This window comes from Lemur catta, chromosome 1 (genome assembly GCF_020740605.2).
Source record: "Lemur catta isolate mLemCat1 chromosome 1, mLemCat1.pri, whole genome shotgun sequence".
NCBI classification, from domain to species: Eukaryota; Metazoa; Chordata; class Mammalia; order Primates; family Lemuridae; genus Lemur; species Lemur catta.
The window spans coordinates 111,748,992-111,775,015 of NC_059128.1; the positions used below are offsets into that span (position 1 = coordinate 111,748,992).

Here is a 26,024-nt window from a genome sequence, read left to right on the forward strand (position 1 = left end):
GGGCTCTATCCCACAAGATGGAACCCGCTGAAGATGCCAGCTGCAAAGGGGTGCCAGGGCCACTTGCATTTCTACCTGGCTGATGAGAAATTGAGGGTTCCCACAACTGCCTCTCAGGTTTAGGAACTTGCTAGAATAACCCACGGAACTCAGGACAACACTTTGCTTGTATGTATCAATTTATTATAAAGGATGCACCTCAAAACAGTCAAACAGAGGAGATGCAAGAATAACAAAAAAAATAGTTGTATGTGTGTGCGGGGGTGTTGGGGGGCTCCATGCCATCTACAGGTGCCACTGGGTAACTGGGGCATTTAATAACCTGGCGCTTCCAGCCTGCAAGATGACTTCTTGCAACCAGCAAGTGCTCAGGCAAAGGCGTGCAGGGGTGGGAGGTGGAAGGTGAGCACAAGGAAGGTGTGCACGGAGGGCGTGAAGCCCCGGGCACGTGGCAGCTACACATGGCCATTCAAATATTCTGATGTTGGGGAGAAGAGAGAGTAGATTGACGGAGCACACCACGCCCTGAATGCGCCCACACCAGGTCACTGCGAAAGCTCCCAGGAGGGGCAGGAACCACAACCTCTGAGCCAGGAGAAAGGTCAGGCATCAGAGGAAGGACGGAAGGGGACCCAGGCCCACGGGGCATCAGGATTCTCCCAGGGCGTTGTAAGGTCTGGGGACGGGGAGAAGGAACCCTGCCTTAAGTTGGGAACATTCTACTCTTCAGCAGACTGGGTTGGGGCAGCAGGGGATGAGGAAGGAACCCACCCTTCCTCCCTGGAGCAGGAGGCGGCAGACTTTTTGCAGATCCAGAATTTGGCAGTATCGCATCTGTGGTCGTTCCAGCCCTGGCTGAATATTTCCACACAGTCTTCCTCCCCAATGTTGTTGGGCTCCCCGCTGTTCCAATGCTTGGTGAAGCTGCAAAGCCCCTGCAGGACATGAGTCTCTGCCCTCGCCCCACTACAGGAATCATGTTTCCACCTCCAGTGAACTTGATGCTTTAGCACCTGCCCTACATCCGTATGCCTGGCAGGCATTGCCCTGGACTACTCATAATATGCCTGAGACACCGTGCCTTGGCCTCCTGCGCCCCCTGTCATACCCCTCCTTGGGAGGCGTCCTTGTCCCGGAGTTGGGGGAGACTTACAAACACACACCAACCGATCCAGAGCCCACACCCCACCACCTCCCTTCCTGGGCTCTCCAATCCTGGCCCCTGTCCCCCTGTCCTTATCACCCAATGGCCAGGTGCCAGACAGCTGGGGACACCCACTATGCCAGAGCCCTTGGAAACGACTCCATTCCTTCCCACAGACCCTGCACTCCCCGTCTGTCCCTCTGCCTCAGAAGCGACCCCAGGAGACCCACCCTAGTGTGATGTGAGTCCCGCCTTTGGGACCTGTGAGTATGACAAGGTATTTTTACAATGGCAATTGTCTCCTGAGCCGTTGGCCTTACCATACCTCCAACTGCTATTCATACACTATATTTTAAAACACCTGCCCCGGTGACAAGCTCCTCCTTCAGCTCTGATGGTGGAACTTTAGGCACCGACATGAACGCTGCTATCTGAGCGTGAGTATGAGACCACCTTCCTCAGATCAGTCAGGATTGAGAAAATCCCACCCTCTAAGCCCCACGGGGTCAGGGAGTGGGGCAGCATCCCCAAGGACAGCTCCCAGAGCCCCCACCCCACGGCATAGGTGTCCCCTTCTCCCGGGATCTACCTGGGCGGCAGAGGCGAACCATCCACCCACTGCCACGTGCCTTCATGAGTCAGGTCTGACATCCCAATCCAGGAGAAGCGGTTCCTCCCGGAACTCTGCAGCTGTAGGAAGTTCTGTGTTGGGGGGTACAGGAGGAGTCAGAGGGGAGCTCTGCTTCCCATTGGCCAGGCTCAGTGTCTTCCCATCTCCTGGCAGGAAGTTCTGCTTTCAGTCTAACCTTAAGCCTCTAGTATACTGGGTCATGAGCCTCCACATGTCTGAGTCCGTCTCACATGTGTGTCCCACGTACATGGGTTCTGACTTACAGACCTACCTGCACTGCTGGTCTCTCCTCACAAACACTTGGAAATACTGTATATTTTTGTCTTTTGCATGAATTCACTTATGCCTGGGTTTAATGTGCTGGAGACAGATTGTACCAAATCGTGATTGTTGGTCATGCAACAATTGTCTCTTTTCAGCTCCCAAGTGAGTGAAATCACATCAATAACTTGAAATCAGCCACAGTGGGAATATTTACACCAGGGAAACTGGCAAACCCTACACCTGACGACTTATTCCCCCAGACAGCTGCTTGTCAGGCGTTTGCCAGCACACCACTGGGGCTTACGTACCTTCGCTGTGCTCCCCAAAGCGTTCACAGGTGTTCAGAAACCGTCTCTCCTTGCAAGGTGCTTGAGCCCCCCCTGTGTGTCCCCTTCTCCTTCTGCGTTTCCAAGTGAACAAGCAGCCCCACTGCCAGACAGTCCCCTCTGAGCACCTGCAGCCAAGCTGGCCAGTGGCCACCTGCATGCCCCAGACCAGAATGAGGCCCCCATCAGGTGTACCTGCTCCTCCTCGCCTTTGATGACGACCAGCTGAGCCCCCACATCCTGGCAGGCGGTGATGGAGTCGTGCCAGTCCTGTTGGGAGTAGGAGAAGAAGTAACAGTTTCCTTGGAAGAATGTCCATTCCGAGGGACAGGGGCGACACAGGTGGTCTGTTGGGGTGGGTGGGCCAGGGCTGGGACCCAGCTGTGCATACCCAAAGTCCTGCACCTGCCCGCCCTTCAAGCCCTTGGGGGTCGGGGCCCTTCCCTGACTGTCCATGCTGGGTGGGACACTCCCCTCTCCACATCCTGAGATGCTCCCCATCCCCAGGAGAACCCAGGACTCCTGGCCCCATCTCCTCCAGACTGGGAGTAGTAGGGGCTTTACAGCTCAAGCCAGCAGCCAGGAGACTGCCTTAACTGATAGCCAACTGTATACCTGCTCTCCTGCAAATACCAACTGCAATCATGCCCATTACCCTGTGTTCCCATTTCACAGATGTGGAAACTGAGGCTCAGAGAGTGTTGGTGACCCTAACAAAGTCAAAGCACGTGGAGGCCCCATCAGGCCGTAGGACCCCTGGTGACTGGCCACTCACCAACTGCAGCCTTCAGCTGGGTCAGCTCCTGATACATCGCCTCCTGTCTGGACTGCTCCTGCCCCAGGGAGCTGGGAAGCTTGGAGACTGTGCCAGGAAAAACGGAACTGCAATTATTAAACACCTACTGTGTGCCATGCCCTGCACTGGGCCCACAGGGTCATGGATTCTGAGAATCAAGGCCTTAGTTAATCCCCTTTGAAGATGAGGAAGACTGACACCCTGAGAGGGCAGCACAGAAGGGCAAGGGGAGCCAGGTCCTTCCTCCTTCTCCTCATTCTTCTCCTTCCTCTCTACCCCTCCCCTGCCCAGAGTAGCAGGGGCCATGGGAGAGACTCCTGGAACCTCCAAGAAACCCAATGGCTTCCAGCCCCACCTCCATCCTGGAACTGACCACACCTGCCTCTTTCCACAGCCAAAGAGCCAAGCCTGGGACCTGGACCAAAGAGCATAACTGACCTTGGATGACGATGGTCACCAGAAGCACGGCAAGGAGCATGAAGGCCAGAAACAGCAGCATCAGGGGGCCACGGCCCAGACACCCTGCAGAGGGTGGGGGTAGGAGGCTTGGCCTAGCACACCAGTGTCCCCAACTCAGCCTGGCACAGAGACAGCCTGGCCCCAGCACCCACCTCCCCAGGACCCAGGAATCCAGACCCCCATCCCCTGCTCCCTCAAGACCCTAGAGTCCCCGAGGCTCTCTCCATCTTCCCTGCCCCCTAACCCTTCTCTACCTGCAGAGCTTCTGCATCCAGGAGTCTGGTGTGATCCTAAGTCTCCTGCAAAAAATGCACTGCTGCTGCCTGTCAGCCGTTCCTCCTCTGAGTGGACAGACATCAACTCAGAGCCTGGGCAAGCTGAGGCCAGAGCTGGTCATCCCCTGGGCCCCCTCCCCTGCATCCCAGAGTCCCACCCCAGCCTCACCCAGGAGACCCAGCTCTTTAGAGTCACTCATGTCAACTCACTGTCCTGCAACGTCCAGGTCTCCTGGGAACCACGGTTTTCATTCCCCACCCCAAGATCCTCACTCCTTAAATCTACTGTCACACAGGAAGAGGAACAGGAAAGTGGGTAGGGACATATCACCGGAAAGGCCAGTGGGAGTGGTCAGAGAATGGATGGGCCAGACCTCCCAGGAATTTCAGGGAGGTCGTGAGGGGTGGTCTGGGGTTCACATGTAGAAGGACTTGTCACCTCAGGACACGCCTGAGCTGTGTGACGCTGTCAGTAAAAAACAGTATCTTGTAACAGAAACCTACATTGTTATGCCCTCCACCTGGGGCTGGGGAGGGCAGACAGCGCCTCCACATTTCCTGGAACTACCGGCCATCTAACCTCTAGTCTTTGCTTCCTTGTTCTGCCGATGTCTTCATTTATGGTGATTTCTGCTGACTTTCGGAGTTGGGGCTGAATGATAGTTACTTGTTTATTTAATGCCCATTACAGTTGAGCACTTTGGTAACTGCTTTATACAGTCATTCATTTAATCTTCCTAACGTGTGGCAGGTCATACATCCTCCATTTTAAAGAAGCGGGAAACTGAGGCACTTTCAGGTTAGGTGACTGGCACAAGGTCACACAGCTAGCAAGTGGTGGAGCTGGGACTGGAACGCAGACGGTGTATCTCCACAGTCCACACGGTTAACCAAAGACAATCAAATAGTATCACAGAGGAAACAGAAAAAGATTCATAGCACCTTTACTCAGAATAGTCCCAAACTGGGACAACTCATGTGGCCAACAGCAGTTGAATGAAAAAAAACACTGTGGCATATTGATAGCACGGAATAGTATACAGCAATGAAGAAGCAAGTACTGATACATGAAACAACATGGATGAATCTCACAAAAGAGTGAAAGGACCCAGAGAGAATGAGTACATTGCATAAGATTTGATTTTATTTGATTTTCAAGAAATGGCAGAACTAATCTTGATGGGAACTGAAAATGGGGTTACCTGGAAGGAGCCGGTGGAGATTGACCAGGAGCAGGTAGAATGGATTCATCTGTGTGATGAAACGTTCCACATTTTGATCAGAGGGGTGCTTGCAGGCATGAATCTGTATGTCAAAATGTCTTGAGCTGCATATTGCAGACTGGTGCATGGTATTGCAAGTGTGTTCTATCTCAATTTAAAAATGGACAATGCAGAGGCAGTATGTGATGGTTGAGTCGAGGCACGCGGGACTTGTCCCCTCCTCAAAGAAAGTAGAGAGTAGAGGATCACACTTCATTTTGAGCATCTGAGAGAGAAAACTGGAATTCAGCAGAGAGGTGATAGGAAACACTTGAGGCATGGAAGGACATGGGCATGTCCCCCGTCCAGCAGTCAGGCCACAGTTGCCTTGCACCCATTGTGACCACCACCACTGCTGCTGCCACCTGAGAATGCCACCCATAGACCTGGATATTGTCCTGCCCTATCCTCACCCTGCCTCATCAGACAGTCTGACAATGGGCCCAGAACAACTGCCACCGGCACCCAAGCACACTGTCCAGAGACCTGGGTTCACCTCACCCACTGGCATCTGCACCTTCTTCCCAGAGGCTCAAGGACAGGTACACCTGGTCTGATATTGATCCCACTGAGATCCAAGGACTGGCCCACTTGGTGCTCCTCTCCCCAGCAAAGCCTCACCACAGCCTCCACTAACAGCCCCAGCCTAAGGCACTGAGGAAATTACAGACACCACTGATGCGATTCACATCCAAAGAAATCATACAGACATTACACTACTGCACGCACCCAGAAGCAAAGCTAAAGTGCCCTTACCCGACCAACACCACAGATATGTCAACAGGGAAATGTCTTCCCCTATGAAAGCCACTGGCAAATACAAGAAACAGGAAAAAGCAAGGAAATATGACATCATCAAAGGAACAGAATAATTCTCTAGTAACAGATTCCAATAAAGTAGAAATGTATGAAATGCCAGAAAAAAGTATTCAAAATAATGATATTAAAGAAGTTCAGAGAGATACAAGAGAGCACAGATTGGCCAGCTGTGGTGGCTCACATCTGTAATCCCAGTACTCTAGGAGTTTGAGGTGGGATGATTGCTTGAGGTCAGGAGTTAAAGTCGAGCCTGAGCAAGAGCAAAACCCTGTGTCTGCTAAAAATAGAAAGATTAGCCAGGTGAGGAGGCACATGCCTGTAGTCCCGGCTACGTGGGACGATGAGGCAGGAGTATCAGTTGAGTCCAGGAGTTTGAGGTTGGTGTGAGTTATCATTATGCCACTGCACTCCACCTGGGGTGATGGAGCAAAACTCTGTCTCCAGACAAACAAACAGACAAACAAACAAAACAGAGTGAGCACAGATAAACAATACAAAAACTACGTGGATATGGTGACATGTGCCTGTAATCCTACCTACAGGAGGCTGAGACGGGAGGATCACTTGAGCCCAGGAGTTCCAGACTAGCCCGGGCAAAATAAAGAGATTCTGTCTCAAAAACTCACAGAAATCACAACAACAATTCACAATATGAATGAGAAACTCACCAAAGGGATAGACCATAAAAAAGAAGCAAACAGATCCTGGAACAGAAGAATTCAATGAATGAAATAAAAAATACAATTGAGGGCTTCACTAATAGACTAGATAAAGCAGGAGAAACAATTTCAGAACTTGAACATATGTTTTTTGAAATAACTCAGTCTGACAGAAAAGAAAGAAAGAAAAAGCATTTGAGAAAAGCATGAAGGAAGCCCACTTGACATATGGGACACCATAACGTGACCAAATATTTAAGCTGGGCAAACCCATAGAGAAGGGAGGTATAATGGCATAGAAAACCTATTTAACAAAAGAATAACTGAAAGCTTCCCAAGCCTAGAAAGTGATTTAGACATCCAAACACCAGAAGCTGAGAGAATTCCAAATACATCCAACCCAAGGTCTTACTCAACGCACATTATAGTGAAACTGTCAAAAGTCAAAGACAAAGACCGAATTCTAAAAACAGCAAGAGAGAAACATCTGGTCACATATAAGGGAACCCCCATCAGAATATGTTTCAAGTTCCTAGGCCAGTAAGATTTGGTGACCAGAACTTTGCAACTTTCTATTTCACTGAATCATCCATCCCTTTGGAGTTTTTTTAGAAGCAGCTGGACCTCCTTGCAGCCACCAGATAACTACAATGCCATACACCACCTGTTTGTTCAGAGAAATCAAGATAAGTGGCACCTCAAAATTGAGCAACATACTCCCCACATCTCACATTGTCACAAGACCAAATGAATGACAAATACTAACCCCTAGCTCATACTACTAAAATCTCCACTCTGGGAGAGGCTTATCCTCCATTTTTTGATCATGCGATGTATGTGGCAGTATGATTTCTCACTGCACTTGCGTGCTCTGCACTCTGCCACAAACATGTAATGGTGCTCACTCACTGCACGCATTATTCATTTCACCTCTAGAAAATCCCCTGACCCTGTCGGTTGGGGAGGCAGATTTGAGGCAGTTCTTCCACATCTGGTTGATGTCCTCTGCAGTAAGTCTCCTTTCTTCCTTGGCAATCCTCATTGTCTCAGTAACTGGTTTTCTGTGTGGCGAGCAACTGACCCTAGGGAAACACCCTTTGTGGGTTTCTTAACAGTTCTTCCATGTCTTTCCATGGCTTGAGAGCTCATTTCTTTTCTTTTTTTCTTTCTTTCTTTTTTTTTTTCCTTGAGAGCTCATTTCTTTTTAGTGATGAATAATGTTCCACTGTCTGGATGTGCCACAGTTTATTTATCAATTCACCTACAGGAGGACATCTTGGTTGCTTCCAAGTTTGGGTAGTTATGAATAAACTAGCTTGAACATCCATGGGCAGGTTTCTGTGTGAACATATGTTTTCAGTTTCTTGGAGAATTTTAAACAGGGAGTGGAAGGGGGGATATGGAACCTTCGCAATTTATACTGCATGTCTGAGATAATTTTGTCCTTGTCTTCCATTTCTTCCTGAGTTGTTTAAACTCTCTATTTCCCCCTATTTTTCTTATCTTCTCCCTTCAGCACTTAGCTTTTTAGTGTGTGGATTTTTGATTGAAGGTCATTTTTCATATCCTCAAATGCTTGTTTGACTGTGTTTAATTTTTAAGGGGGTGTTGACCTAACAACGTTCCTGGGCTTCAGCAGCCTTTTGTGGCAGACAGGGCAGGGGTGTGGGGGTGAGTACTTTTCCTCAGTTGATTTGCATGGATTTTCCTTTACTGAATTTTTATAACTGCTCACTATGGATTCAGCACTTTTCTTTTGTTCATTTTTAGTTACTGGGTTGTTTGTACAAAAGACCTGGATTAACTGCACCCACTTCTGTCAATATAGCAACATCAACTTATTTTAGTGGAACCTTCTGTTTGTCTTGTGGCCATGGGAATGCATGGTGTGACCTCCAGTTTTGGGGTTCTCTTTTGTCTTGAAGGGCCCTAAATATTCTTTATTTACTTCAAGCTCTGCTCTTTTCTTTTCATTTTCCCCCCAAGGAGCTATGCTTCTTTTTTTTCTTCATTTTTTAGAGACAGATGTGACTGTGTCCCCCAGGCTTGAGTGTGGTGGCGTGATCATAGCTCACTGCAGCCCTGAACTCCTGGGCTCTATTGATCCTCCTGCCTCAGCCTCCTGCATACCTGGGATGATAGGTGCACACCACCACACCTAGGGAATTTTGTTATTTTTATTTTTGTAGACATGGGGTCTCACTATGTTGCCTAGGCTGGTCTCAAACTCCTGGCCTCAAGGGATCCTCCTGCCTCAGTCTCCCACAGTGCTGGGATTACAGGCACGAGCCCCCGTGCCTGGTCTCCTTAGCACTCTTGTGACACCAGTGGGTTTATTGATGTCACAATCCCTGGTGCCTTGTACCTCACCCTCCACCAACGACACCTCACTTGTTTGCCTGTGGTCAGTATTCAGGTTGGAAATAAGGTCAACTCATGTTCCCTGTAAGCTAGAAAATACTAAAAGTACTGCTTGTGTTGTCTGATGCTAGTCAAATTGTCCATCTGTATCATAACATCAATGAAAAATGTCAAAATGTCTCAGGATGGTGAGGATGTTTGGTGCTCACTCAGCCACTTAGCTGTCTGACTTCCAGATATTTTCTCCCAAAAGAACGCGAAACAACAAGAGGAGAAAGCACAGCCACGCAGATGCATGCTTAACTCGAAGACAGACAATGCTGAAACTTACGAGAACTAAGAGGTAGTCTTCAAAATGCTTGCGCCCAGGAGTTTGAGGTTGCTGTGAGTTACGCTGACGCCATGGCACTCTAGCCCAGGCAACAGAGCAAGACTCTCTCTCAAAGAAAAAAAAAAGAGTGCTAAGGAAAAACAAAACAAAGTAATAGTTAATATTGTAGCTTTATTCACAGCAGCCAAAGAGAGGAAACCACCCAAGTGCCCCTCAGCTGATGGATGGAAACATGAAACGCGGTGCCTCCATACAATGAAATGTTTATTATTCAGCCTCAGAAAGCACGGAAATCGGACACATGCTAGAGCATAGATGGACCTTGAAGACATCATGCTCAGTGGAACATGCCAGACACAAGAAGTCACATATTCTGTGTATGAGATATATCCAAATTGGGCCATATGTGGAGACAAGAAGCAGAAGAGTGGTTGCCATGGGTTGGGGGGACGGGAAGGAGCAATAACTGCTCATGGGGATGGTGTTTCTTTTTACCAGTGCTGGAATGTTCTGGAACTAGATAGTGGTGGTTGTTGCACAACCTTGTGAATGTCCTGAATGCTACTGAATTATACACTTAAAAATCATGCAAATGGTAAATTTCATGTGTATTTTACCACAATTAGAAAGAAGTTAAGGCTGAGCACGGTGGCTCACACCTGTAATCACAGCACTCTGGCAGGCTGAGGTGAGAGGATCACTTAAATTCAGGAGTTTGAGACCAGCCTGAGCGAGGGTGAGACCCTGTCTCTACAAAAAATAGAAAAAAAAAAAAATAGCTGGGTGTGGTGGTGCACACCTGTAGTCCCAGCTACTCGGGAGGGTGAAGCAGGAGGATCACTTGAGCCCAGGAGTTTGGGGTTTCAGTGAGCTACAGTGACAACACTGCACTTTAGCCAGGGTGACAGAGTGAGACCTTGTCTCAAAAAAAAAAAAAGAAACAAAAAAAAAAACCAACGTAATATTTCACTATGTCCTGTCCATTGTGGTCAGCCCATCTGGACCTATGCTGAGGTTGGATCTATCTCTCAGCATCCTCCCAATGACAAGTTCCTGACAATTGTGGAAAGACTGGGAGGTCATTCTCTTGTCCACATTCATGGCTACAGGGGTGACATGGTGTCTTGAAACAGGGCCATGATTCTCAGTAACAGGACTGGAAACTCTTCTCCATTTGTCCACTGTAAGACACCACCTGCTAGCCTGTTGCCTTGGGAAGCTTCTCTCGAGGACAACCCTTCCTTCATCCTTTCCTGTCAGCATCAGGTAGAAATGTCTACATTTCCTGGGCAGAGAAGCCGACTTACAGGGCTTTACAATTTATTCCCAATAAAGCACACCATGGCCATCATTAACATGCTCTGACAGACTGAATGTTTGTGTCCCTAAAATTCATATGTTGAAGCCCCAATGGGGATGGTATTTGGAGGTGGCACCTTTGGGATGTAACTGGGTTCAGATGAGGTCATGAGGTGAGGCGCCCACGATGGGGTTAGTGCCCTTGCAAGAAGAGAAAGAGATCAGATCTCTCTCTTTCTCTCTGTGTCTCATGAGAACACAGCAAGAAGGTGGCAGTCTGTCAGCCTGGAAGAGAGTCCTCATCAGGAACCTCAACCTTGGACTTCGAGCCTCCAGAACAGTGAAAAATAAATTCCCAATGTGAAAACCACCCAGTCTGTCATTTTTGGGGATATTGAGGCACATGCCTCTCATCCCTTTTCTAAAAGCAGGGATTTTGAATTTTCTGCATTTTTAGGGTCCATGATTACCTTTGCTGTTTCGGCTGTGAGGGATGTATACTCAAACTGGTGTAAGCAAATAAACAGGATTACTTGGCTCAGGTAACTCCAAGTTCTATTTTAGCTTGACCCTTGGCAGTTCATCAATGTTCCTAAGGACGACGTGGCTGCCCGTTTCTCTCTCCCATGGTCTCAGCCCCATCCCATGTTCTGGCTTGAATATGCGTTGAATTGTGATGAAGTGTTAGGCCATTGGGAGGAAATGGGGGTTGAATAAGAAGTTAAATCTACTTATCAGAAAAAAAGGATACGTTCTCTGGATTTCTTATTATGACAAATTTCAACATTTTAACCATTTTTAAGTAGGTAAAGTTCAGTGGCATAAGCACATTCAGTGCTGTGCAACCATCACTAACATCCATCTCCAGAACTTTCTCACTTTCCCAAACTGAAGCTCTGTCCCCGTGAACCACTAACTCCCAACCCCCTGCCCAGCCCCTGGCACCCACCATTCCACTTTCCATCTCTGTGGATCTGACAACTGTAGGGACCCGCTATGAGAGGAATTACATGGGATTTGTCCTTCGGGGTCTGGCTTCTCTCAGCCTTGGGGACTGAACATCATGTCCCCAAGGTTCATCCGTGTTGTAGCCTGTGTCAGAATTTCCCTCCTTTTGAAGGCTGCATAATATTCGAGTATGTGGATGGACCACATTGTGTTTATCCATCCATCCATCCACGAACATCTGGGTTTTTTCCACCTTTTGATGCCTGTGAATGATGCTACTATGAACGTGGGTGTGCAGGTATCTGTTTGAGTCCCTATTTTCAAGTTTTTTGAATATATACCTAGGAGCAGAATCGCTGGGTCATGTAGTAATTTTTATGTTTAAGTTTTTGAGGAAGCACCACACTATTTTCCACAGTGGCTGCACCATTTTATTAATAAATTCCCACTAGCAATGCACAAGGGTTCTGGTATCTCCACAGCCTCACCCACACTTGTTATTTCCTGTTTTTTATAGCAGTTCATCCCACTATCTCTTTGGGATTTTGATTTGTGTTTCCCTGATGAGTAGGCTGTTGATCTACAACAGTTTTCAGTGTGACTTTGTACAGGTGTGGAACTGTTGGTGTTTGCTTAGGGCACAGTTTGGATTTCTAACCCCTGTGGTGCTACAGAGTCTCCTACTTAAAGGGCATATTTGAACCAAATAATGGGAACCTTGTGATTATAAAGGTGAAAATAGCAGAATATGAGTTACTGTAATCCTATTATCCTTTGTGACCACTTAAAGTTTTTAATTTATGTTTAAAATTCAAAACAGTGGCATTTTTAAAAGAATGACAGTTTCATGGCATAACTTTTTGGGGGTAAGTGCAAAATTTAGTTCAGACATGAAATATTTTACTGAGTTTGATGAGTATCTAAACATTTGTACCCCCGTAATATTCTGAAATAAAAATACATAAATAAATGAACAAATCAAAATTTAAAAAATTACCCTTCTTGATTTGTTAGAGGATGCAACATTACAACTAGACAGGAGGAAGAAGTTCTAGTGTCCTATGCCACTGTGGGACAACTATTGTTAAGAATGATATATTACATAGTTTTGAATAGCTAGAAGGAGGATATTGGATGTCTTCAAAAGAAAGAAGTAATAAATGTTTGAAATGCTGGATATGCTAATTACCCTGGTCCGATCACTGTACATTTTATGTATCAAAACATCACTATGTATCCCATGAATATGGACAATTGTTAGTTGTCAATTTAAAAAATTAAACTAGATTTTAAAAAACAGGATACAAGATTATGACTGAAAATATGTTAAAAACATGCATACAAGTACGAAGAATGTACAAAAGTGAAAATGGTCTTCAGAATCTTAAAAATAACTCTTCTTGCATTCTTAAATGTTTTTCTTAACTTTTCATTTTGAAATAATCACAGATTCGCAGGAAATTGCAAAGATAGGACAGACATCTCCTGAGTACCCTTCCCCAAGCTTCCTCCGATGGGGACATCTTTCATAACTTTAGAACACTGTAAACTCTAGCAAACTGGCGTGGGTACAAGACAGGTGCACAGGTCTCTGTCAGTTTGTCACGTGTCTACATTTGTGAAACTACCACCATTTACTAGTTCAAGGTACAGATGCCATCCATAACCTCTGAAAACCACTTATTTGTTGTCCATCTCTGTAGTTTTGTCATTGTTTCATGAAAGGGCCATGTACGCAAAGTGACCTCTGAACTCAGAAGGAGCCAGCCTTAGCAAGAGCGAGAGCCCTGTCTTTACCAAAAATAGAAAAAATTAGCCTCTATGAAAAATAGGAAAAATTAGCTGGGTGTGGTGGCGTGTACCTATAGTCCCAGCTACTTGGGAGGCTGAGGGAGGAGGATCGCTTGAGCCCAGGAGTTTGAGGTTGCTGTGAGCTATGATGATGTCACTACACTCTACTCAGGGTGACAGAGTGAGTCTCTGTCTATAAATAAATAAATAAATAAAGTGAGGCATAACTCATTGAAAAAAAATTTTCATTTAATTTCCTTCTCAAGACTATAGGGGCAAAGCGTTCAAATGTGTGGGCCACCCAGGCATTACTATAACTTGAGCCCCAAGATTGATGAGGTCTGTGAATTCTTCTCAATTTGTGCATTTTAGCAAATTAGAAACCACGTTGCAGAGGCACAAATGCTAATCCATGCACCTCTTTTAAAAATCTTTTTGTTGCCTAAGTTGTTTAGTATAGAAATGTGAATATTGAATTTCCAATTGAATCAAATGATTGAAATTTGATTTGATTTGGTCATGTATATTACATACATAATGTGTCTATCATATATTTGTACTAAAATATTATGTATGTAAATATAATTTATGTAATTGACAATTATCCCCTCCTGTCTAGGAGCTTATTCATAAATCAATAAATAGTCCAGGGCTGATAGTATGTTTGCTAAACCTTGGCGTTTGCTCAGTACTGGCCTCAAGCAATCCCTTAAGTTTCCCTTTCTCTTTTCTTTGGGTCTTGTAGCTGCAGAAGGCGGAGGTCTCTTGCTTTTCCCTTTTTTTCTTTTCTTTTGTTTTGTTTTGTTTTTTTTTTTTTTTTTTTTGGCTTTTAGCCACCAGAAGCTGAGGTTCTTAGTTTTGGTGCCTCTAAGCAGAAGCTTCTCTCTGGGACAGTCCCCACCACAAGAAAATGCGCCCCTTCCCCTCCCTCCCTTTTGTTCCCTTTTAAGTAAAAACCTTTATTTGTATTTTATGTCTTTAGACACAGGGTCTCGCTCTGCCACCCGGCTGGAGTGCAGTGGTGCAGGCACAGCTCAGTGTCACCTGAACTCCTGAGCTCAAGCTGATGCTCCCGACTCAACCTCCTTTTAAGTACCTTGTAAGTAAAGTCTTGAGAATGGCTTGTATTTCTAGGTGGCTAAAAGTATAGACATTTTCCTTTCCCCTCTGTCTCTGGGTGTTCACCCGACAAGCTCCTGGTGGTATCGAAACCCCCCGTCCCACAGTTGCTTTCACTTTGCAAATGGTCACAGGGAAAAATTGGGAGGTGACCTCACCGTGTACCAGCCTCTCAGGCAGGGGCTTCCCTTTCCAGAGGGTCCCGATTGACCCCTGAGGGGCCACAGGGATGAGCAGTGACAGCAGCAAGGAATGCAGCAACAGAGAACCCACCACACCTGCCTGGGGCCATGGAAGTCCCAGCAGGGACCACCCCATGGGGGGATCAGAGGACATGCCTGGCCTAGTGGCTCCCTCCTGTAATCCTGGCACTTTGGGAGGCCAAGACAGGAGGATCACTTGAGGCCAGACATTGGAAACAAGCCTGGGAAACATAGCAAGACCCATTTTTACAAAAAAAAAAAAAAAAAAAAAATTAAAAATTAGCTGTGCGTCCTGGCGTGTTCCTGTAGTCCCAGCTACTCAGGAGGCTGGGGTGGGAGGATGGCTTGCGCCCTGAAGCTGGAGGTTGCAGTGGGCTACGATGAAGCCACTGCACTCTAGCCTGGGTGACAGAGTGAGACTCTGCCTAAACACAAAACAAAAAGAAAAAAGAAACAAGAAAAGAAAAATGACACAATTGGTAGAAGAAGTCTTAAAGATTGAGCATGTTTTTGAGATGACCTTAATTTCTACTTAATTGTAGAAAAATAATGAGACATAGCCTTATGCCAATCCCAATGGTAGACATTACAAAGGTGGGTGGTATTAGGTGTTGGTGAGGATGTGGAGAGATGGGAATTCTTGTTCACCACGGCTGGGAGTGTAAGTCAGTTCAGTCACGTTGGAAAGCAATCTGGAAGTATGTAGTGACATTAAGATGGCATGTGCTGTCTGATATGTTGAGAACAGATACATTTTCCAGAAGGGTTTCCCCAAGGTGCGTGTACAGGGATGTTGACCACAGTGTTGCTGATAGAAGCAGAGGTGGGGTAACCTGCATGCCCCTGAGTACGCATGACTTGGTGGGTGCGCACTATGGAATCAGTAGGAAGTTCACTGCACAGGTGGCAGCCTCTCCAGATCTTAGTAACCCGCAGTTGGGAGAAGTAGAAATGACTTGAGATTCAATTAAACACACACACACTCAACCGCACCAAGTCTGTCTAAACACAGACCATGTATCAAACAGCGCAGCGGGTGTCTGTGGTACAGGGGAAGAGATAGCGTTACCCATGGCAGGTTGGCCATGCTTAGAGGTCACTTTCCAGGAAACCAGGAGGGCCTGCTCCTCTTCCTGTAAGTCTCTTTGTGCTGAGATGTAAGACTCGTGCTGTCTTCATCATCAGAAAGTGAATTCGAGAAAACAGGAGCTGGAAGCTGACTTAGCAGCAGAACTTTACCACGGGGCAGAACTTTGTGGTGGGCACACCCTCCTTCTGGGCTTCCCAAGAGCAGCTCAGAGAGAGGAAATCCAAAATCCACAAGGGTTGCACAATCTCTGTCCATGGCCGCCATCGGAATGTGTTCTCAGGAAAGGATTTAGAAGGAGAAAGAATGAATTCATTTGGGGTCAGGGGAGGTTTTCTGGAGGAGGTAGCAGTGGAACTGTGCCTCCGAGGACACGTGCAGTGTTGACGGGAACAGGAAGGCACAGCAGACACAGGGCACAGCCAGGGCAAAGGCACAGTGGGCAGGAGAGTGGGTCTCCCCTGCGTAGAGCTGTGGCTGAAGCTGCCTTGGGGAGCCGGGCGGAGCTGTGCAGCTCAGCGACGAAGCCAGAGGCCGCCCATGCCCTGTGCTGTGCCCACAACTCGCTGCAGGGGAAGTGAAAGGAGAAGAGAGGTGCCAGGGTGGAGGGGGCAGCTGACCTCTAACCTCTAGTCCTGGCCCAGGACAGGGAGGGGAGACCCATTTCTGAGAGCCTCAGCACAGTGGGGAACGTGTAACCAGGGTGTTTGAAGAGAATGTGTTCAGTCTGGGAAGTTTGGGGACTCTAGGAACCACTGGGACACCTGACTAACTCTGGAAGATCTGGGAGGGCTTCTTCGAGCTGGTGATGCCTACAGAAGGAGTCAGAATTATTCTGGAGGACACGGAAACATGAAACAATGCTCCTGACATGGTATCAGCACATGCAGAGATTGGGAGGGTGAAGAACAGGACTTGTTGGAGAAGCTGAGAGTGATTCAGGGGCCATAGTCCGGGGCTGGGATGTCAGGTGGGACTGGATCACACAGGGACCTGAATGGTGGGGACACAGGGTTTGGACGAATGCGGGAAGAAGGTGAAAGTCCCAGGATTCAGTTTGAAGACCAGGACTGCTCTGCGGCTTCCATTCTCTGCAGAAATGAGGGCTTCAACCAGGGCCCCCAGCTCGAGGCCAAGGGCATGTTACACTTTCTTTGTTGTTGTTAATTTGGGCTTTGCTTTTTTATTATTAAGCATGCAAAGAGGTAGGCAGAAAACAAGGAAACCCCACATGTCTTGTGCTCACCTTATGAAGGTTTGACCTCTTCACCCATTTCAGATCCTCTTAAAAGTAAATAAGTCATAACAAATAGAGTGGCGGTCCCATGTTCCCCTCCCTGCTCTCACTCTCCCCTTTGCTTCTCCAAGTCAACAGCCCTCCCAAACTTGGTGTTTGTCATATTTAAAAATATTTTAATTGTGCTCGTCATACCCATATACAATATATCGGGCTATTTTGTGCATCTGGGAGCTTTGTAAAAATGTCACCACGTGGTCTATATCCTTCCACAACTTGTTTCTGGCCCCTCGACATTGCAATCACAAGATGTATCTATTCAACACTCATTCTTCATTTAAAAATAAAGATACACACAGGAAAGCAAATGCTTAACAAACAAAGAATAGAATAAAGTTTCCTCAATTCGAGATGGGGCAATTTCCAGGATCCTATAGAGATGTCTTAATTATTTGTAAAATATGAGAACCATTTTTGGCAAAATCAAGAACAAAATAAAAATGTCCACTGTGTAGAAGGTTGAATCATGTCCTCCAAGTGATGCTGAAATCCTAACGTCTGGTACCTGTGACTGTGACTTTATTGGGAATAGTCTTTACAGATGTAACTAACTTTTGACAAGGTCGTAAGACTGGGGCCTACCAGGTGTTCCAGACCAGCCTGGGCAACAGGGCGAGAACTTGTCACAAAAAAAAAAAAAAAAAAAAAAGTAGAAGAAGAAAGATAGCAAGAGTATGGATGAAGCTCTTAACTTAACTAAGATTAGAGTAAGTAAAGACACACCATGAGTTCACAAAAAGGACATTCCGTATTTCAAAGAGGTTAACTCTTCCCAAGTTCATTGATAAACCCGATGCCGTAGCGCATTCCCATAATTTTTTGGTTTCTCAGCATTCAGTCTGAATACAAGTTTTGTAGGCCAGGCGTGATGGCTCACGCCTGTAATCCTAGCACTCTGGGAGGCCAAGGCGGGAGAATCACTTGAGATCAGGAGTTCGAGACCAGCCTGAGCAAGAGCGAGACCCCGTCTCTAGTAAAAACACAGAAAGAAATTATCTGGACAACTAAAAATATATAGAAAAAATTAGCTGGGCGGGGTAGTGCACACCTGTAGTCCCAGCTACTTGGAAGGCTGAGGCAGGAGGATCACTTGAGCCCCGGAGTTTGAGGTGGCTGTGAGCTAGGCTGATGCCATGGCACTCTAGTCCGGGCAACAGAGTGAGACTCTGTCTCAAAAAAAACCCAACAACAACAACAACAACAAAAAAACAAGCTGTACCCTCTCCTGCCAGAAGCAGGGCTTGCTCACTGTCTACACGGTTTCCAGTTCTCCACCTCCTCTCAGTTCCTCAATGGGGTCGACTCATATCTGCTTAATACAACTTCCTCCTGGGGACCCCTCCCTGGAAGCAGCTGGTCATGGCCTCCTCCACTGGCCTGCTGTCCCCTGCCGTGCTGCTTCGACAGAGATCAATGAGGTGCTGTGTTGAATGGTCCTTGATTTCGGTTTTTCTCATGTTTTCTCATGATTAGAGTGAATTTATCAGTTTGGGGAGAAGAATAGCACAAGGGCCGGGTGCCCTTCTAATCACATGCTATTGAGCGGGGTACACGACAGCCACATGACTTGTCACTGGCAATGCTAACTGTGGCTAAGGTGGTCCCTGCCTGGCTTCTCCACTACAGAGTCGCTATCTTTCCCTTTCCGTACTCTCTTCCATGCATCGTCAGCCGGGTTGATATTGCTCCCAAGGAGAAGAAAACGGATTCTTTGGGAAGAGGGGTGAAAAGTTATCTTTTGTTTTTTGAAACAGGGTCTCACTCTGTCGCCCAGGCTGGAGTGCAGTGGAGTGATCATAGCTCACTGCAGCCTCGAACTGCTGCCCTCAAGCGATCCTCCCGCCTTAGCCTCCTGAGTAGCTGGGCAGACGGGGCGTGTCACCACACCATGGTGATTTGCTTTTCAGTGTTTAGAGATGGGGGGCCTCACTTTGTTGCCCAGGCTGGTCTCCAACTCCTGCCATCAAGTGATCCTCCTTCCTCAGCCTCCCAAGGTGCTGGGATTACAAGTGTGAGACACCACACCCAGCCTCAAAGAAATCTTGGATATCACCATGTCTTGCTGCCATCCAAGCTCATGCCATTCCACAAGCTCAGCCCTAGCCAACAACATCATTTTTCATAAGATTTAATTTGGGGAGATGATTTGGAATCCTTCACTTATTGATTTCCTTCTATATTTATTAATTTGAGTTATTATTCAGGAAGGACAGATTGATTTTTAAAACAGGCTTCAGTTTCTAGAGCAGTTCTAGGTTGACAGCAAAACAGAGTGGAGGGTACAGACCCATATACCTCCTGTGGCCACGTACACACAGCCTCCCCCACTACTGACATCTCCCACCAGAGTGGCGCATATGTTACAGCTGATGAACTGCCACTGACACATCATTACCACCCAGTCTGTAGTCTACACCGCGGTTGACTCTGGGTGCTGTGCATTCTGTGGGTTTGGGCCCATGTACAATGACGTACATCCACCACTGTAGCAGCACACAGACAAGTTTCCTAACAATCCCCTGTGCTCTGCCTAGTCAACAGATTTTTAAAATTCTACTGAAGGATTGCCAAATAGGTTTTAAAACATACTTGAAAAGTGGATTATTGGGAGTCTCATAAAGAAGTTACTACCACGGAGAGGGACCACTTGAGATCAGAGGTGTGGAGGGAGACAGCTTTAGTTTTCACTGCAGAGATTGCTATGTGTTGGTTCCATGTGTACAGATGACTTCTTCAAAAGGTAATTAAAACCTTTAGAGCTTGAGTCATTTCAAAGCAACCTGTAAAAAAGAAATTGCAGAAGAACAGATGAGACCATTTTGGTAGAGATGAACCATGCCTGGCAGACATGAAAATGTATGATGAGCTTAGCTGTGGTCTTCCCAGTTGCAGAGCCTGAGGAAAGGGTTTGGATACAAGTCCATCTGGGAGGAGACTCCAGGACGCACTAGCAGAGGAGGTGAGAGGGAAGAAGACCAGGGAGGGAAAGGAAGGAAGCCGGTACACAGGTCTTGACAAGCATCTGACTGAGGTGGGCAAGGGGGCTTGGTGCCGCTGGGAGCCTCTGGGAGACAATGTCGAACAAGCCTCCCAGTGACGCTGCCTATGAAGGTTGACCCTAAGTGAGATGGAATTTAGCATGCAAGCTGTTTATGAAGCGGCATCCTTGGGGTCAATGCTGGTAGAAGAGGGGTGAAATCTGTGGGATCTTTTCTTTTACACCAAACAGTTCTCCAAATTGACACTATTTTTTGGGAAAATCCTAGGACTGTATGGACAAACTGCTCCCCCTCTAAACTGAGAGGGTTCCGAAGGCTTGAGCAGTTACGTGAATTTATTAGAGGTTACTTACAAGGATGCTTGTTCCTGGGCAGCTCAGAGATTTCTTCCCCAAGAGCTTTGCTGCTTGCAAAACCCACATCTACCCACACTGTGGTGTTGCTTTAAGTCCCTTCGCAGCTGAGTAATGCAAAGTTTTTACAAGGTATCTTTGCCTGTTCACGGTGAAAGAAATAATCTGGGCACAGTGTCATCATCATACTCACGTCATGTTAATGACAGTGCCATCTTCAAGCCAGTCACTTTAATGCAAGAAAGTGCTGATGTTCCCAAGAAAGCGCTGGGCACCTTTCTGGGGCCCAGTAGTTATCTTGTCACATGCTTAATCTACTTTGTAACATTTCGCTGAGCGCTCCATGCTACCCCAGCACAGGGTTGGTCTTTGCCTGCCGGGGAACTTGCATGTCCCCCTCACACTGGCTGTTTGGAGTTCGCACCCGAATCCCACAGGTTAAAGGGCTCTATCCCACAAGATGGAACCCGCTGCAGATGCCAGCTGCAAAGGGGTGCCCGGGCCACTTGCATTTCTATGTGGCTGATGAGAAATTGAGGAGTCCCACAACTGCCTCTCAGGTTCAGGAACTTGCTAGAATAACCCACGGAACTCAGGACAACACTTTGCTTGTATGTATCAATTTATTATGAAAGACACAACTCAGGAAGAGTCAAACAGAAGAGATGCAAGAACAACAAAAAATAGATGTACGGGGGGGGGGGGGGCTACAGAGGCGGCTCCATGCCATCTACAGGTGCCACTGGGTAACTGGGGGATTTAATAACCTGGCGCTTCCAGCCTGCAAGATGACTTCTTGCAACCAGCAAGTGCTCAGGCAAAGGCGTGCAGGGGTGGGAGGTGGAAGGTGAGCACAAGGAAGGTGTGCTCAGAGGGCGTGAAGCCCCGGGCACGTGGCAGCTACACATGGCCATTCAAATATTCTGATGTTGGCGAGAAGAGAGAGTAGATTGACAGAGCACACCACGCCCTGAATGCGCCCACACCAGGTCACTGCAAAAGCTCCCAGGAGGGGCAGGAACCACAACCTCTGAGCCAGGAGAAAGGTCAGGCATCAGAGGAAGGACGGAAGGGGACCCAGGCCCACGGGGGGGTGAGGAATCTCCCAGGGCGTTGTAAGGTCTGGAGACGGGGAGAAGGAACCCTGCCTTACAAGTTGGTAATGTTCTGCCATTCAGCAGACAGGGTTGGGGCAGCAGGGGCTGAGGAAGGAACCCGACCTTCCTCGCTAGAGCAGGAGGCTGCAGACTTTTTGCAGATCCAGAGTCTGGCAACATCGCATTTCTGGTCATTCCAGCCACTGTCCGTAGATTCCACACAGTCTTCGTTCTCAAAGTTGTCTGGCTGATTTTGGTGCCAATATTTGTTGAATCTGCAAAGCCCATGCAGCCCATGAGTCTCTGCCCTCGCCCCACTACAGGAACCATGTTTCCACCTCCTGTGAACTTGATGCTTTAGCACCTGCCCTACATCCGTATGCCTGACAGGCATTGTCCTGGACAACCCATAATATGCCTGAGACACGGTGCCCTGGCCTACTGCCTGCCCCCGCCCCATCATACCCCTCCTTGGGAGGAGTCCTTGTCCAGGAGTTGGGGGAGATTTACAAACACACACCAACCAATCCAGAGCCCAAACCCCACCACCTCCCTTCCTGGGCTCTCCAATCCTGGCCCCTGGCCCCCTGTCCTTATCACCCCAGGGCCAGGTGCCAGACAGTTGGGGACACCCACTATGCCAGAGTCCGAGGAAACCACTCCAACTAGCCAATCCTAAGGCTGCTCACCCTACCTCACCCATTCCTTCCCACAGACCCCACACTCCCCATCTGTCCCTCTGCCTCAGAATCGACCCCTGGGCTTCCTCTGGTGACCAACCCTAGTGTGATGCAAGCTCTGCCTTTGGGACCTGTGAGTATGACAAGGTATTTTTACAATGGCAATCGTCTCCTGAGCCGTTGGCCTTACCATACCTCCAACTGCTATTCATACACTATATTTTAAAACACCTGCCCCGGCGACAAGCTCCTCCTTCAGCTCTGATGGTGGAACTTTAGGCACCGACATGAACGCTGCTATCTGAGCATGAGTATGAGACCACCTTCCTCAGATCAGTCAGGAGTTGAGAAAATCCCACCCTCTAAGCCCCAGGGGGTCAGGGAGTGAGGCAGGATCCCCAGGGACAGCTCCCAGAGCCCCCACCCCACGGCATAGGTGTCCCCTTCTCCCGGGATCTACCTGGGCGGCAGAGGCGAACCATCCACCCACTGCCACGTGTCTTCATGAGTCAGGTCTGACATCCCAATCCAGGCTGCACGCTCACCTCCCCAACTCTTCAGCTGTAGGAAGTTCTGGGTTGGGGGGTACAGGAGGAGTCAGAGGGGAGCTCTGCTTCCCATTGGCCAGACTCAGTGTCTTCCCATCTCTTGGCAGGAGGTTCTGCTTTCAGTCTAACCTTCAGCCTCTAGTATACTGGGTCATGAGCCCCTGTCTGAGCCCCATGTCTGAATCCCTCTCACATGTGTGTCCCATGTACATGGGTTCTGACTTACAGACCTACATGCACTGTTGGTCTCTCCTCACAAACACTTGGAAATACTGTATTTTTCTGTGTTTTTCATGAATTCACTCATGATGGGGTTTAATGTCCTGGAGACAGATCTTACCAGATGGGGATTGTTGATTATGGAACAATTGTCTCTTTTCAATGAGTGAAATCACATCAATAGCTTGAAATCAGCTATAGTGGGAATATTTACACCACGGTAATTGGCAAACCCTACACCTGACGACTTAGTCCCCCAGACAGCTGCTTGTCAGGCGTTTGCCAGGACACTACTGGGGCTTACATACCTTTGCTGTGCTCCCCAAAGGATTCATAGGTGTTCAAAATCCATCTCTCGTTGCAAAGTGCTTCGGACCCCCTGTGTGTACCCTCCTCCTTCTGCCTTTCCAAGTGAACAAGCAGCCCCACTGCCAGACGGTCCTCTCTGAGCACCTGCAGCCAAGCTGGCCAGTGGCCACCTGCATGCCCCAGACCAGGACGAGGCCCCCATCAGGTGTACCTGCTCCTCCTCGCCTTTGATGACGACCAGCTGAGCCCCCACGTCCTGGCAGGCAGTGAGGGAGTTATGCCAGCTCCGTTGGGAGTTGGAGAAGAAGTAACAGTTTCCTTGGAAGAATGTCCATTCCCAGGGACAGGGGCGACACAGGTGGTCTGTTGGGGCAGGTGGGCCAGGGCTGGGACCCAGATGTGCATGCCCAAAGTCCTGCACCTGCCCGCCCTTCAAGCCCTTGGGGGTCGGGGCCCTTCCCTGACTGTCCATGCTGGGTGGGACACTCCCCTCTCCACAGCCTGAGACCCTCCGCATCCCCAGGAGAACTCAGGACTCCTGGCCCCATCTCCTCCAGACTGGGAGTAGTAGGGGCTTTACAGCTCAAGCCAGCAGCCAGGAGACTGGCTTAACTGAGAGCCCACTGTATACCTGCTCTCCTGCAAATACCAACTGCAATCATGCCCATTACCCTGTGTTCCCATTTCACAGATGTGGAAACTGAGGCTCAGAGAGGATTGATGACCCTAGCAAAGTTTTAGCACATGGGGGCTCCATCAGGCCTAGGACCCCTGGTGACTTGTCACTCACCAACTGCAGCCTTCAGCTGGGTCAGTTCCTGGTGGATCTTCTCCTGCTTGGACGTTTCTGGAAACTCACAGTGTCCAGCCTTCAGCTGGGTCAGTTTCTGGTAGATCGCCTCCTGCCTGGACTGCTCCTGCCCCAGGGAGCTGGGAAGCTTGGAGACTGTGCCAGGAAAAACGGAACTGCAATTATTAAACACCCACTGTGTGCCATGCCCTGCTCTGGGCCCCCAGGGTCATGGATTCTGAGAGCCAAGGTCTTGGCTCCCCCTTTGAAAATGAGGAAGACTGACACCCTGAGAGGGCAGCACAGAAGGGCAAGGGGAGCCAGGTCCTTCCTCTTACTCCCTCCCTCCTTTCCCTTGCCCAGAGTGGGAGGGGCCATGGGAGAGACTCTTGGAAACCCTAAGGGACCTGATGGCTTTCAGCCCCACCTCCATCCTGGAACTGACCACACCTGCCTCTTTCCACAGCCAAAGGCCCAGGCCTGAGACCCGGACCAAAAACCCTTCCTGACCTTGGATGATGATGGTCACCAGAAGCACAGCAAGGAGCATGAAGGCCAGAAACAGCAGCACCAGGGGGCCGCGGCCCAGACACCCTGCGGGGGTGGGGGTAGGAGGTTTGGCCTAGCACACCAGTGTCCCCAACTCAGCCTGGCACAGAGACAGCCTGGCCCCAGCACCCACCTCCCCAGGACCCAGGAATCCAGACCCCCATCCCCTGCTCCCTCAAGACCCTAGAGTCCCCGGGGCTCTCTCCATCTTCCCTGCCCCCTAACCCTTCTCTACCTGCAGAGCTTCTGCATCCAGGAGTCTGGTGTGATCCTAAGACTCTGGCAAAAAATGCACTGCTGCTGCCTGTCAGCCGTTCCTCCTCTGAGTGGACAGACATCAACTCAGAGCCTGGGCAAGCTGAGGCCAGAGCTGGCCATCCCCTGGGCCCCCTCCCCTGCATCCCAGAGTCCCACCCCAGCCTCACCCAGGAGCCCCAGCTCTTTAGAGTCACTCATGTCAACTCACTGTCCTGCAACGTCCAGGTCTCCTGGGAACTACAGTTTTCATTCCCCACCCCAAGATCCTAACTCCTTAAATCTACTGTCACACAGGAAGAGGAACAGGAAAGTGGGTAGGGACATATCACCGGAAAGGCCAGTGGGAGTGGTCAGAGAATGGATGGGCCAGACCTCCCAGGAATTTCAGGGAGGGCGTGAGGGGTGGTCTGGGGTTCACCGGGAGAAGCACTTTTCCACTCATGACGTGGCCAAGCTGTGTGACGCTGTCAGTGAAGTCCAGTATCTTGTAACAGAAAGCTACATTGTTATGCCCTCCACCTGGGGCTGGGGAGGGCAGGCAGCGCCCCTAGTTTTTCCGGAAGTACCAGCCCTCTGACCTCTAGTCTTTGCTGCCTTGTTCTGCCGACGTCTTCATTTATGGTGATTTCTGCTGACTTGGGAGTTGGGGCTGAATGATAGTTACTTGTTTATTTAATGCCCATTACAGTTGAGTACTTCCCTAATTGCTTCATACAGTCATTCATTTAATCTTCCTAACGTGTGGCAGGTCATACATCCTGTATTTTAGAGAAGCGGGAAACTGAGGCACTTTGAGGTTGGGTGACTGGCCCAAGGTCACACAGCTAGTAAGTGGTGGAGCAGGGACTGGAACGCAGACAGTGTGTCTCCACAGTCCACACGGTTAACCAAAGACAGTCAAATAGTATCACAGAGGAAACAGAAAAAGATTCATAGCACTCTTATTCAGAATAGTCCCAAACTGGAACAACTCATGTCGCCAACAGCAGTTGAATGAAAAAAAAACACTGTGGCATATTGATAGCACGGAATAGTATACAGCAATGAAAAGCAAAGTACTGATACATGAAACAACATGGATGAATCTCACAAAAGAGTGAAAGGACCCACAGAGAATGAGTACATTGCATAAGATTTGATTTCATTTGATT

The 26,024-nt window shown here is 48.4% G+C and overlaps 1 protein-coding gene across 1 annotated transcript; it reads right to left on the reverse strand.

The window, feature by feature from the left end:
* Positions 1-25,151, reverse strand: LOC123636708. Its single transcript, XM_045549275.1, has 16 exons — positions 25,041-25,151; positions 24,851-24,937; positions 24,577-24,660; positions 24,067-24,222; positions 23,488-23,639; positions 22,661-22,773; positions 21,577-21,795; positions 7,585-7,696; positions 5,098-5,200; positions 4,106-4,180; positions 3,875-3,961; positions 3,600-3,683; positions 3,141-3,227; positions 2,561-2,712; positions 1,734-1,846; positions 1-924 (listed from the first exon to the last, which is right to left on the reverse strand). The coding sequence occupies exons 1-16, from the start codon at positions 25,069-25,071 to the stop codon at positions 720-722; spliced, it is 1,860 nt and encodes a 619-aa protein (XP_045405231.1). The 5' UTR covers positions 25,072-25,151; the 3' UTR covers positions 1-719.
* Positions 25,152-26,024: the final 873 nt, after the last annotated feature.

Coding starts and splice junctions, on each gene's coding strand:
- LOC123636708 (XM_045549275.1), bottom strand. CDS start 25,071: ATGAGTGACTCTAAAGAGCTGGGGCTCCTGG. Junction 21,796..22,660: donor GGTTCGCCTCTGCCGCCCAG/GTAGATCCCGGG, acceptor TGGGCTTTGCAG/ATTCAACAAATATTGGCACC. Junction 4,181..5,097: donor TCTCCACCGGCTCCTTCCAG/GTAACCCCATTT, acceptor CCTGTGTGACAG/TAGATTTAAGGAGTGAGGAT.